We start from the raw sequence: 10,194 nt of genomic DNA, 5'->3' as shown, positions 1-10,194 counted from the left end.
GCCACAAATTCTCCTAAATCACTCGTATGCACAACTTAAGAACAAATCTGTTCGTACAAACGATTCTTGCATGAGGCCCATTGTCTCAGTTTTCTACACAATGGACGGCTGTCCAGATGTTAAATATGATCAACATTTCTGTAACCGTGTGGCTGCAGGTGCTGTCGGTGCTTGTGAATATGCAGGCTGCACTCCCAGGTTCTGTGAGGACAACGGACTCAGGTATAAAGCCATGMTGGAGATCCGGAGGCTGCGAGGTCAACTTACCAATGCGGGTACACAAACACAGATTGTAATCATCTCAGATGTGCTGCAGAAACACAACATTTTACACATAATTTTTTTTTCTCAGTGAACTCAGTGTGCCCAGAGGTGGGAGTGTTTGTGGATCCTAAGATGACTCCGCCAACAGAACATCAGGTGACTTGTYTGCGACAGATCGTTCTGGCCGGACTGGGAGACCATGTGGCGAGGCGAGCCCAAGTCGAGGACGTGTTGGACCCCAAATGGAAGAACGGATACAAGGTGAGCCCCCGGTTACAGGCTGTGATKTAGACAAACATATTTAACCTTYTCTCCTCTTCACCTCCTCGCTTTTATCCGTTTTGCAGACWCCTCTCATGGACGACCCAGTGTTCATTCATCCCAGTTCTGCTCTGTTTAAAACACTGCCAGAGTTCGTCGTCTACCAGGAGATCATGGAGACCTCCAAAATGTACATGAGAGGTAATAAAATGGAAAATCCAGTAAGAACGCGTCAGTCTGGAGAGTGTTCATCAGCCCAGTCAAAGGAAAGTCTTCTGTTCCTCCTGTCAGGTGTGTCAGCAGTCGAACCTGAGTGGATCCCACAGTTCCTGCCTCAGTACTGTCACTTCAGTCCTCCCCTGGAGAAGCCGGCACCAAGTTTCTGCTCCTCCACCGGCACCATCCGATGTCACAGGCCAAGCACCTTCTGTACGTGTCAGGAGCTGATGGGGGGGAGCGGGGTTGTGCTCATGTCTTTAGTCATTTCTGTGTGTCTCCTTCAGTTCGTGTTGGCTGGAAGCTCCCTGCAGTGGAGGTGGAGTATCCAGAGGGTCTGGAGCGCTACAAGCTGTTCGCCAGGTTTCTACTTGAGGGACAGGTACAAAAACCCCACAGCTATATAACCTCAGTAAATTATTAATAACATCTCCAGCTGAGAKGTGTGCCCCACAAATGTGACACCCCATAATTATTCTTGCACCTGACAGAAGTTTGTATCTCATGTTTGTTTTRTCTGATTAACAGGTTTGTCCCAAACTTAAAAAACACACTGGCCACSTTCTCTCAAACCCCTCCATCTTGATGAAAACGTGGGCAAAGTAAGTTGATCTTGTTCAGTAAAACTCTGACTTGGGAACAAAAAAAGTGATTCTAGCTGTAAATCAAACTATGTTGTTTTAGACTACAGCCGAGAACGGAGGCCTTACTGGGACCACTGGTGTCAAAGAAGATTGACCGCAGAGAGGCGCTCCTCTCTGCCTGGAAGACTGAAGAAAAATGTAAGTATTTAAAGTGGTTGACTTATTTTTGTTTTGATTTGTTGTCTAATTCTTTTGTGTGTTATGTTTCCCTTCGTCAACAGTTCTGTTGTCTGCATACTGCCAGTGGTTGCCTGAGGCCTTGCACCAGGAAGTGGCTAAATTCTGGCCTCCTGTTTAAAGACCGGCAACAGAGCCGACTTCTACAAAGAAAGTCTCAAACTCTGCTGTTTTTAAACATTTGATCAAAGTGTAACAATAATGTTATATAATTACAATAATGCAACACCTAATTTACTTAGATTTTTTTTTGTATGTTGTGTCTACTACCAATAGTTATTTCATTAAAGAAACATTTCTGTCAGTGCTCTATAATAACTTTATCATCGTGTTGCTGTTTGTAATTTTTTATCTAACTTTGGTCTTCATAAGACTTCATAAAATTTTGATGTGACAGAAACTGGTGTTGGATTTATTTCTGCTTCCTATCATCTGTGACTCACAAAAATGTAAAAAGGAATTAACCATTGTATCAAACTTCATGTGTTTTGAAAGATGAAAAAGAATTAATTTCATATCTGTCCATTTTATATACTTTAATAATGACATGGTTTAGAAGAAGGACAAATACATTTCAGACAGTGGACATGATTTACCAGTCAGGGGTTGTTTGAGAAAAAGATGGTCAAGATTTTAAAAAAGTATTTTTTTAACAATCAGATTTATCAGATACAATCAATGTATTGGATTTCTGTATTTTTTCTCTATGGTCTTTTTGTAAAAGTTGTAAACAAATGGGCTTTGCTTTGTAAATCTTAATATCTGTTTTAAAAATGTTCAAAGACCAGATTAAAACTCTACAGTAAGCATCAGCTATGTTCCCATACATCTCAGTAATCCAGGAAGAAAAATCATCTTTTTCATCAACTAAATTGTCCACGAGATAATAAATAAAACATATTTCCTTATTTTCACTTAATAAAGCTAAGCAACCACTTTATGATTGTAAACTTTACGGTTTTCCTCCCCTTTAAGTTATTCAAAGTAAACAGATGAACATGATTACACCTGAACGCATCACGACAATCCGCGGCCGTGATTGGTTAGCGTTAGTCACGACGTCATTTCCTCCTGCTGTTAGTGCAGGAAAACAAGACGCAGAATAAAYAGCAAATCCACAACAGACGATTTAAATCCAGTGTTGTTAATTTTACAACTAAAAGACCATCGACATCAACATGGTAAGAACCGCCAAACTACTGTTTACTGTCAGTAAGAAGTTCGTATAAGAATAAAGTGTTGTAGCGGYTAAGCTAGCTTAAGCTAACAACAACAGAGCGTAAAGCTGCCCTGTCATGATCGTGAAAGTTCGACCTGGTTCCTTCCAAACCACGCAGCACTATTAAAAATGATTTATTTGTCGTGTGTTTTCTACCCTATAGTTTTCCTTCCACCATGTTTTCGACCACCCCATGGCCCGGGGCTTTCAGAGCCGCTTTTCCACTCAGTACCGCTGCTACTCGGTGTCWATGCTGGCTGGACCCAACGACCGCTCCGATGTAGAGAAAGGAGGCAAAAGTGAGTCCTGTAAAATAAACAACAGCGTGTAGCTTCGTTCAGTCAGTCACTTCAGTGTTCCGTTGTGTGCTCTGAAGAAAAATAAGCACGAAAAGGATAGTYTAAGATTGTTTTTCGTTTGTTTTGTTTTACTGAAACATTACACATTAAATTCGATCTGTTTATAGTTGGACATTACATTGTCATCACTAATACAAAAGTTTATTTTTAAAATAAATCTTTATCCAAAAAAATAACATTTCTTTCTTTTTTCAGTTATAATGCCACCTTCAGCTCTTGATCAGCTAAGTATGTATACATCTTCGTTTTCTTCCTGTTTCATTTTGCCCCCTGTGATAATTGTTTGTTTTTTTCTGAACAGGCAGACTTAACATCACCTACCCCATGTTGTTTAAGCTGACCAACAAGAACTCAGACAGAATGACACACTGTGGTGTTCTGGAGTTTGTCGCAGATGAGGGAATCTGTTACCTTCCACACTGGGTCAGAAAACAGTAAATGCTGATCTAAAACAAGACTGTGACTTTTCTACTCTCGCTCAGTTGATCGTGATATTGTAGATCTATGTAGATGAACACATACATATGGTTATATTTGTGCCTGTTTTGTTGCAGATGATGCAGAATCTTCTCCTGGAGGAGGGTGGTCTGGTCCAAGTGGAAAGTGTAAACCTCATGGTGGCCACCTATTCAAAGTTCCAGCCTCAAAGTCCWGACTTCCTGGACATTACAAATCCCAAAGCAGTGTAAGAAAAATCATTTGGTTTATTTGACTTGGTTTTAATATTGCRTTTATTTTACTTGTTCATCTAAAATTTCCTTTTATTTCAGCCTCGAGAATGCACTGAGAAATTTTGCATGCTTGACAACTGGTGATGTCATAGCTATAAACTACAACGAAAAGGTAAATAAGTTTATTAAAAACATATTTTTAAAAATATCTGTATTGTGTAACTATGCTAATTGGATTTGTGTTTGTACAAAAGATCTATGAGCTGCGAGTTATGGAGACCAAACCAGATAAAGCCGTATCCATCATCGAGTGTGATATGAAYGTAAGACCTTTATTATCTCAGACTTGTTTTGTTGCAATCACAACTTCAAATAAGTGTCGTGGCTGTGTCTCCTAGGTGGATTTTGATGCTCCTTTGGGTTACAAGGAGCCTGAGCGACGATCTCAGAACAAGGAAGAACCAACAGTAAGATCCCAACCATGAAAAAAACAGAAACATTTTATGCTCTGAAGAACGAAGTGGTAAAACTAATTTCTTGGCAGGAGGAAGGGGGAGACACCAGCAGTTATGCTGACATGGACACAGGATTCAGAGTAAGTGCTCATTGCAACAATGTTGAGACTCAGAAATCCCTGGTGTTGTTTTCCTGACTGCTCTCTTCAGTGGTCGCCACAGCGAGAAATCTCGCATGAAATATTTAGCAATCATTTCATGTCAGATAACCTCCCTGACACAGCTTGAACCTGCAGCCTTGGGTTTATACAGCACTGAACACCAAACTGCCCCAGCCCCTGGGTATAAGAGTCCAAATGACTTGTTTATTTATTTATGTTCAGGCTTTTACCGGCTCTGGGAATCGCCTGGATGGCAAAACAAAAGGGATTGAGCCCAGCCCTGCTCCTCTTGCCGCAAGTGACATCAAAAGGTGATGAGTTGTTTAGCTTTTACTCGTGCAGATGTTAACCTTCACATTTTCTATCATAGAACTTTGCAGCTGTATAAAGTCTGTGCTTAGGATATAATTTTTAGACAATTTTGACGTTTCTTTGAAACCACTGTAAAGCCAAACATTGTAGCATCATTGAGTACGTTTGTTGCAGGGAGCATTTTGTAGAGAGGTCTCTTGTGTTTTTYTTTAGCAAGAAGTCTCCAAACTTTAGACAGACTCTGCTAAATTTACTTATATGTTCCCTGTTAACATATTTTCTCATTTTATCTTCGTCTCTCAGAGGCATTCCAAACTACGACTTTAAAGTTGGTCGRATCACCTTCATCAGAAACTCCAAACCTCAGCCCAGAAAAATTGCGGAAGAAGTAAGTTGTGTGAATCGGCACTTAAAGATGTTTTTAATTTAATTTAATTAGGAATTAATTGCTACAATACTCCCAACTCATTCCATCTAAATGTTTTTTTTTTTTGCTTTTCTCTCAGGATGACACCATGAACAGATTCATTGCCTTTTCTGGAGAAGGACAGTCATTACGCAAGAAGGGCAGAAAGCCTTGAACAATTCTAAACAGGGTTTGGTTTGTGTGACACTTTAAACAGCAAAGTAAAAAAAAAGCTTTCAGAAACACTGAGGTTTTGTCTTTGTGTCTCTTTGAAGTGGGGACTTTGCTAATGTTTGATATTTTTAAAGATCACATTTGACAGGAATGTTTTTGCTCTGAAGAAGCTAAGCTGCTTCACTGTCAGTTGTAATTTGTATTCCAACATACAGACGAGCTTGAAACTTATTGTTTATTACATAGAATTTGAATTACTTTGACTTTGACCATCTTGTATTCTCTAGAATTGTTGGATTTATCAGAAATTATCCTCAATATTATAATACAACAGGAGCAATAATACTTTTGCTTCAGTTTTGATCAAACATTTTTATGTTTGGATTTTTTTCCAGGTTCACATAAATACTTTGCAACTTTTTTTTTGCTTTGTTTATTTATAGACAAATAAAGGACTGTGTTTTGAAAGTGTCTTTGTTTTTATAAAGTTGTACGTTGTCAACAAAATAATGTGGGAGTCTAATGGGTTGAATACTTATTAAATATATATATTTTTCTTTTGGTATTTAGCTCTGATAATTGGATATTATGACAAAAATAAATGAGATGTTTAAAGACAATTGGAAAATGGAAACATCACATACGTCACAAGATTTGTTCAAAAGTAAATCAGGCGTTCAACGGGGACGGTGTTATTTTCAGAGAAATGGTGCTTTTATCTTGAAATTAAATGAAACCGGAAGTGGTAATCTCGAAGCCAGCCACTGAAGATGGATCGGGAGGCGAGAACATCGTGGAGGGTAATTTATCCAGAAATACACTTACATATGCATTACTTTTAACAGCGTGTGCATATTTGTGTGAAATTATTGTTCTGAAAGATATAAGTTTGACAAAGGCTAACTTAGTGAAACTTGGCTAGCAAGGTTAGCTTTCACTGCTGAAACAAACCGACTCGATTCTTAAAAAATATGCATAATGTCGTCAAACCGAGGCGCGAAACGTGGCGGACAATTATGCTTTTCCTTRATATTTGATTTTGTATGTCATATTTGAGAATATCTTGTAATAATTCAGTATTTTYACCCTGAACTGTGCGGACCTGACGCTTCATGTTCAGCTAAGCTAACGACAGGAAGAGGGCGCTGTTGACAAGATTGAATGTTTTTAATTTTATTTAACATTGCACGTTATAAGCTTTAGAATTAATGTAAAGACAATGGAAAAGAGTTTTAAAGTGAGATCACAATATCAAAACTGAATATTTGTAAGGTAYTAGTTTTAAGTTAGTCAAGTCATTGAGTTTAGTTTAGTTTACCTCAGATTGATGTTTAACTTTGACATTACTGTTTAAATAGTCTGTTAGCATGTAACCAGGTCTCTTGCTTTTTCTTCCCTCAGGGGTCATGACAGCAAGTCATTCTCCTCTAGCTCACTCTGTTCTCGTTTCTGCTCTCTAGTAGCTGGTTTACAGAAAACGTACACGTCAAGTACAAGTACATGTCAAGATAAAAGAGCTATACAGCTAAAATAAAGAAGTGTGTCATAATTTTGTATGTTTGTTTGATKACTTGTCATTTTCTTTGTCCTTGCAGCCGCCGCGATCATGTGAGGACTACCTGAGTGAGTTCAGACACTGCAAAAGTTTCAGCAATCGTTTTCACCACTATTATGCCTACGGTTTCTTTCCATCCTGTCGCCAGTGGAAAGAGGACTACTATAACTGCAGTGAGTGGGAGAAGAACAAACACGCAGAAGCTAAGGTGCAGGAAATCACTTTCTTAAAATAGTTAAACTTAYAGTTTCAATGTTGTAAGGAATGTTTAGTCTTTTATTAAATTTTATTTTGCAGGAAGCGTTGCAGAAAAGTGAGCGGAGTCGAGTGGCAGAGCAAAGAAACTTTACTCCTGTGTGGAAACTGAGGCGGGAGCCTCCAAGAGACTGGCACATGCCTTTAARCCATGAAAGCCCACAGAACTCCTGAAGTGCTTTGTGAACTTTCACATTTTATTAAAGCCAGAGAGTGTCTGCACTGAGAAGCTAGGGGATCAGGTTTTACGTTAATATTCCTGATGTGAGAGGTTTGGGTTGTGTTTCTGTGGGTAGAACTTGATGTTGCACTTGGAAGACTTTATGTAAGGTGGTGTCAAGGTGCAGAKTAGCTGGGAAGCATTTCAACTGTTTGCCATGATAACTAATGWTGCCAAATACACTGTTCTTGATGAATTATTGTTCTGTGATGGACTGAATTCAATGGTGTGGATTCAGCATTGTAAAATAACTCCTAAATACAATGTATAAAAAATGCAAAGAAACTTGATTAATAAAAAACACTTAATTTGTATCTTTTAAACAGCAGAATAAATGGAAAAGAAAGTTTGTGACAGTAAATAATGTAACTATGAGCCCTGAAGTTAATAACAGAAGAAATTTATTCTTATATTTGCAGGCAGGCATCATCTTGGTTCACTAAATTAATAAGAAAACAAAATACAGGTTTCACCCACAGCTGTTCCCCACCTTTCACTGAGTATACACTTTGGTAATGTCATTRTATTTTCCATCAGGAGGATAATAATTTGGGATGGGCGGTGTGTAGACAGGACCTTCATGTGTGAACGGAAACAGAAGTGGATCTGGCTTCASTGCTTCCTGGTACAGCTCTTCGGACTCCAACTTGAGCTCCTCCAGCGCCTGCCTCTGTGCCTCCAAAGCATGTTTAATGGCATCCATCTCAGCCCTGTGCTGCTCCTGTAAGAGCAAAAACATAAATCACTAAGTAAACGATAGAAGTCATAAGTACACTTGATAAAATTGCTTTAAGGTTGAAGGAGTAAGTTAACCTGTTTGTAWCGACCCCACTCTTTGAGCAGGAGGGCTCGTCTTTCACTCTCTTCAAATGAGATTTCTGTTGCACCGCGCTCTCTTTAAAAAAAATTATTAAATTTAACAAGAAGAAAAATAATCCAGAGCAATTTAAGAATTAAACGACAGAACCATAAACTGCATCACAACGAGATCATTTGCAAATCACATTCATGAAAAACCTAAAAAAAGTAAAAAAAGAGTTGTACTTTTTTTCAATCAAACGTTGGATGGGAGGGACGAAGTCCTCAATGGGGATTAACTCAGGTGGAACCTTCTCCAGCTTCCTTAGCCTTTTCTTCATTCGCTCTTTCACCATAATCTCTCTCCTTGGATCCACTTTCTTCTTCTTTAAAGGCTCCGCTCTGTTCAACATGAACCACAACACTGAGTACATTTCATTCATAAAGATGAAATGAAAATCAATCTCAAAAGTATGTTGTAATTTGAAGATAAAGGACTTTAGATTTTGCTGTTACAAAACTGTTTATAAAACAATGTTTTACACAGCTTTGGGTTTTGTAAATGCACTTCAGCTGCATGAATTGTCACTTTATATGTGTTTTAGGAATGTGTTCAATATAGAAATCAATTCATTTATTATGCTTCAAAATACAAATGACAATGTGGGTACAGAAAATGAATGAATGAATGTTTGAGAAGTTTAGAACGTTTTGAGCTTTTGAAAAGAAAAAGAGTACATGTGGTTCTGATACAAATTCAGTTATGGTACTCTCAGTGCCATAACTTCCTCCATAGCTGTAGAATTAAGAAATATATTTGTTAACCCTGATTATCTTAAAATCATTTCAAAACTCTTTTTAACCGTTTCAATTTCCATCATTTGTTTTAACATAAGCTCTTTTTGAAAATGATGTACACCAGCCCAGTTTAATACAATTCTGATTGGCCAAACTACTGGATGAGGAATTTCTCTTGTAAAATCGACTTACCTCATTGGAGCGGATGTTTTCAGGGTGACCACAGGTGAAAACCACAGACTCTGTGCAGCATGCTTATGTTCTTCAAACAGCAAACTGCAAAAAAACAGCACAAAATAAATAATCATAAATCAGAATATTTTACTCGGAGAGGCACGGAATTGAGAAGCACATAACCTTCCGAAAAGATTTCGCACTTTTCCGGCATTAAACACTCACCGTGACGAGGCAGCCTGTCGGGATAAAACCCCACAAAGGCAGCGCGACAACATCAAAGACATGTCTCCACAATATGTCGGTTCCCTTTAGATCGAAAATCCGTGGAAAATAAAACAAACAAAAATGTTCACATGCCGTTTTTGCCGTCCACTTGCTAAAGGGACATAACGAAGACACGTCGCATGGAGATGACGTCACTAAGTCTAGGATTTACTCGCAAGTATTTTCGCGTCTTTTTAAACGCAGAAAATTAAATAAAAACACAATATATCACACATTTTAACTCAAATACATTTATAGAAATGCTAACACTGTTTTAATAATCAAAAACAGTTTTGTGTAAATTTTAGGTGAAATGAATTTATCGAATCTGCTCCTGCGAAACAAAAACATTGAACCGCTGCATTATTTGGGGTAAAGGTCGCAGTAGACGCGAATTCATATTCACCGTGGTCTGCATGTAACTGGACTGCTAAATTAGCAAGAAATATTTGTTTGAAAGTTTAATCCCGTTTGAAGAGAGGACTGGTGAACCTACATTATGGCTTTACTCAGAGGTAAACAACAGTTTCACTTCWGCATTACTAACAGTTCACGAGATCTTTAGTGAAAATAGTCAAATTTTAGCATTTGTATCTTTGCTGCTATAAAAACTAAATTAGCAAATATGTGTACAATAATTAAAAAGCTTGATTTAAAAGTTTTTGACGTCGACGTCCCAATGTATGTGAAAGGTGACAACGTGGTGTTAGCTCATTTTCGCGTTTATTTTAATAGAATTATTTGCAAATTTTATTATTTTACAAAGATATTTAATCTAATTTTAGACCATCAGCTAGTTCTGTTACTC

The 10,194-nt window shown here is 38.0% G+C and overlaps 5 protein-coding genes across 5 annotated transcripts in view; 4 read left to right on the top strand and 1 right to left on the bottom strand.

Moving 5' to 3' along the window:
• The window catches only part of dhx37 (DEAH (Asp-Glu-Ala-His) box polypeptide 37), an 11,680-nt gene extending 9,306 nt beyond the window's left edge, over window positions 1–2,374 (top strand). Inside the window, exons 19-26 of the mRNA XM_014002553.1 lie at window positions 159–275; window positions 353–525; window positions 612–726; window positions 817–954; window positions 1,029–1,123; window positions 1,270–1,343; window positions 1,426–1,523; window positions 1,607–2,374. Coding sequence (XP_013858007.1) covers window positions 159–275; window positions 353–525; window positions 612–726; window positions 817–954; window positions 1,029–1,123; window positions 1,270–1,343; window positions 1,426–1,523; window positions 1,607–1,683 — 887 coding nt within the window. The 3' untranslated portion in view covers window positions 1,684–2,374. The remainder of the gene's footprint in view (window positions 1–158; window positions 276–352; window positions 526–611; window positions 727–816; window positions 955–1,028; window positions 1,124–1,269; window positions 1,344–1,425; window positions 1,524–1,606) is intronic.
• Window positions 2,375–2,601: 227 nt separating this feature from the next.
• Window positions 2,602–5,787, top strand: ufd1l (ubiquitin recognition factor in ER associated degradation 1). Its single transcript, XM_014002550.1, has 12 exons — window positions 2,602–2,743; window positions 2,945–3,080; window positions 3,336–3,368; window positions 3,442–3,563; window positions 3,695–3,825; window positions 3,911–3,983; window positions 4,066–4,134; window positions 4,210–4,278; window positions 4,356–4,406; window positions 4,650–4,738; window positions 5,043–5,127; window positions 5,246–5,787. The coding sequence occupies exons 1-12, from the start codon at window positions 2,741–2,743 to the stop codon at window positions 5,318–5,320; spliced, it is 936 nt and encodes a 311-aa protein (XP_013858004.1). The 5' UTR covers window positions 2,602–2,740; the 3' UTR covers window positions 5,321–5,787.
• A 259-nt stretch (window positions 5,788–6,046) lies between these two features.
• Window positions 6,047–7,668, top strand: cunh22orf39 (chromosome unknown C22orf39 homolog). The gene is made up of 3 exons (XM_014002552.1): window positions 6,047–6,119; window positions 6,915–7,082; window positions 7,172–7,668. Exons 1-3 carry the CDS (start codon window positions 6,090–6,092, stop codon window positions 7,301–7,303), a joined length of 330 nt encoding a protein of 109 aa, XP_013858006.1. The 5' UTR covers window positions 6,047–6,089; the 3' UTR covers window positions 7,304–7,668.
• A 65-nt stretch (window positions 7,669–7,733) lies between these two features.
• mrpl40 (mitochondrial ribosomal protein L40) lies at window positions 7,734–9,516 on the bottom strand. Its single transcript, XM_014002551.1, has 5 exons — window positions 9,345–9,516; window positions 9,138–9,221; window positions 8,394–8,549; window positions 8,163–8,244; window positions 7,734–8,070 (listed from the first exon to the last, which is right to left on the bottom strand). The coding sequence occupies exons 1-5, from the start codon at window positions 9,404–9,406 to the stop codon at window positions 7,843–7,845; spliced, it is 612 nt and encodes a 203-aa protein (XP_013858005.1). The 5' UTR covers window positions 9,407–9,516; the 3' UTR covers window positions 7,734–7,842.
• A 223-nt stretch (window positions 9,517–9,739) lies between these two features.
• The window catches only part of LOC106513618 (3-ketoacyl-CoA thiolase, mitochondrial), a gene marked incomplete at its 3' end in the record, with an annotated part of 2,866 nt that continues 2,411 nt past the window's right edge, over window positions 9,740–10,194 (top strand). Inside the window, 1 exon segment of the mRNA XM_014002544.1 lies at window positions 9,740–9,901. Within this exon segment, the coding sequence (XP_013857998.1) occupies window positions 9,886–9,901 (16 nt within the window).

The sequence above is a fragment of the Austrofundulus limnaeus genome, unplaced genomic scaffold (assembly GCF_001266775.1).
Source record: "Austrofundulus limnaeus strain Quisiro unplaced genomic scaffold, Austrofundulus_limnaeus-1.0 Scaffold14, whole genome shotgun sequence".
NCBI lineage: Eukaryota > Metazoa > Chordata > Actinopteri > Cyprinodontiformes > Rivulidae > Austrofundulus > Austrofundulus limnaeus.
Note: the sequence above shows the minus strand (reverse complement) of the source record. Positions and strands in the feature narration are given on the sequence as shown.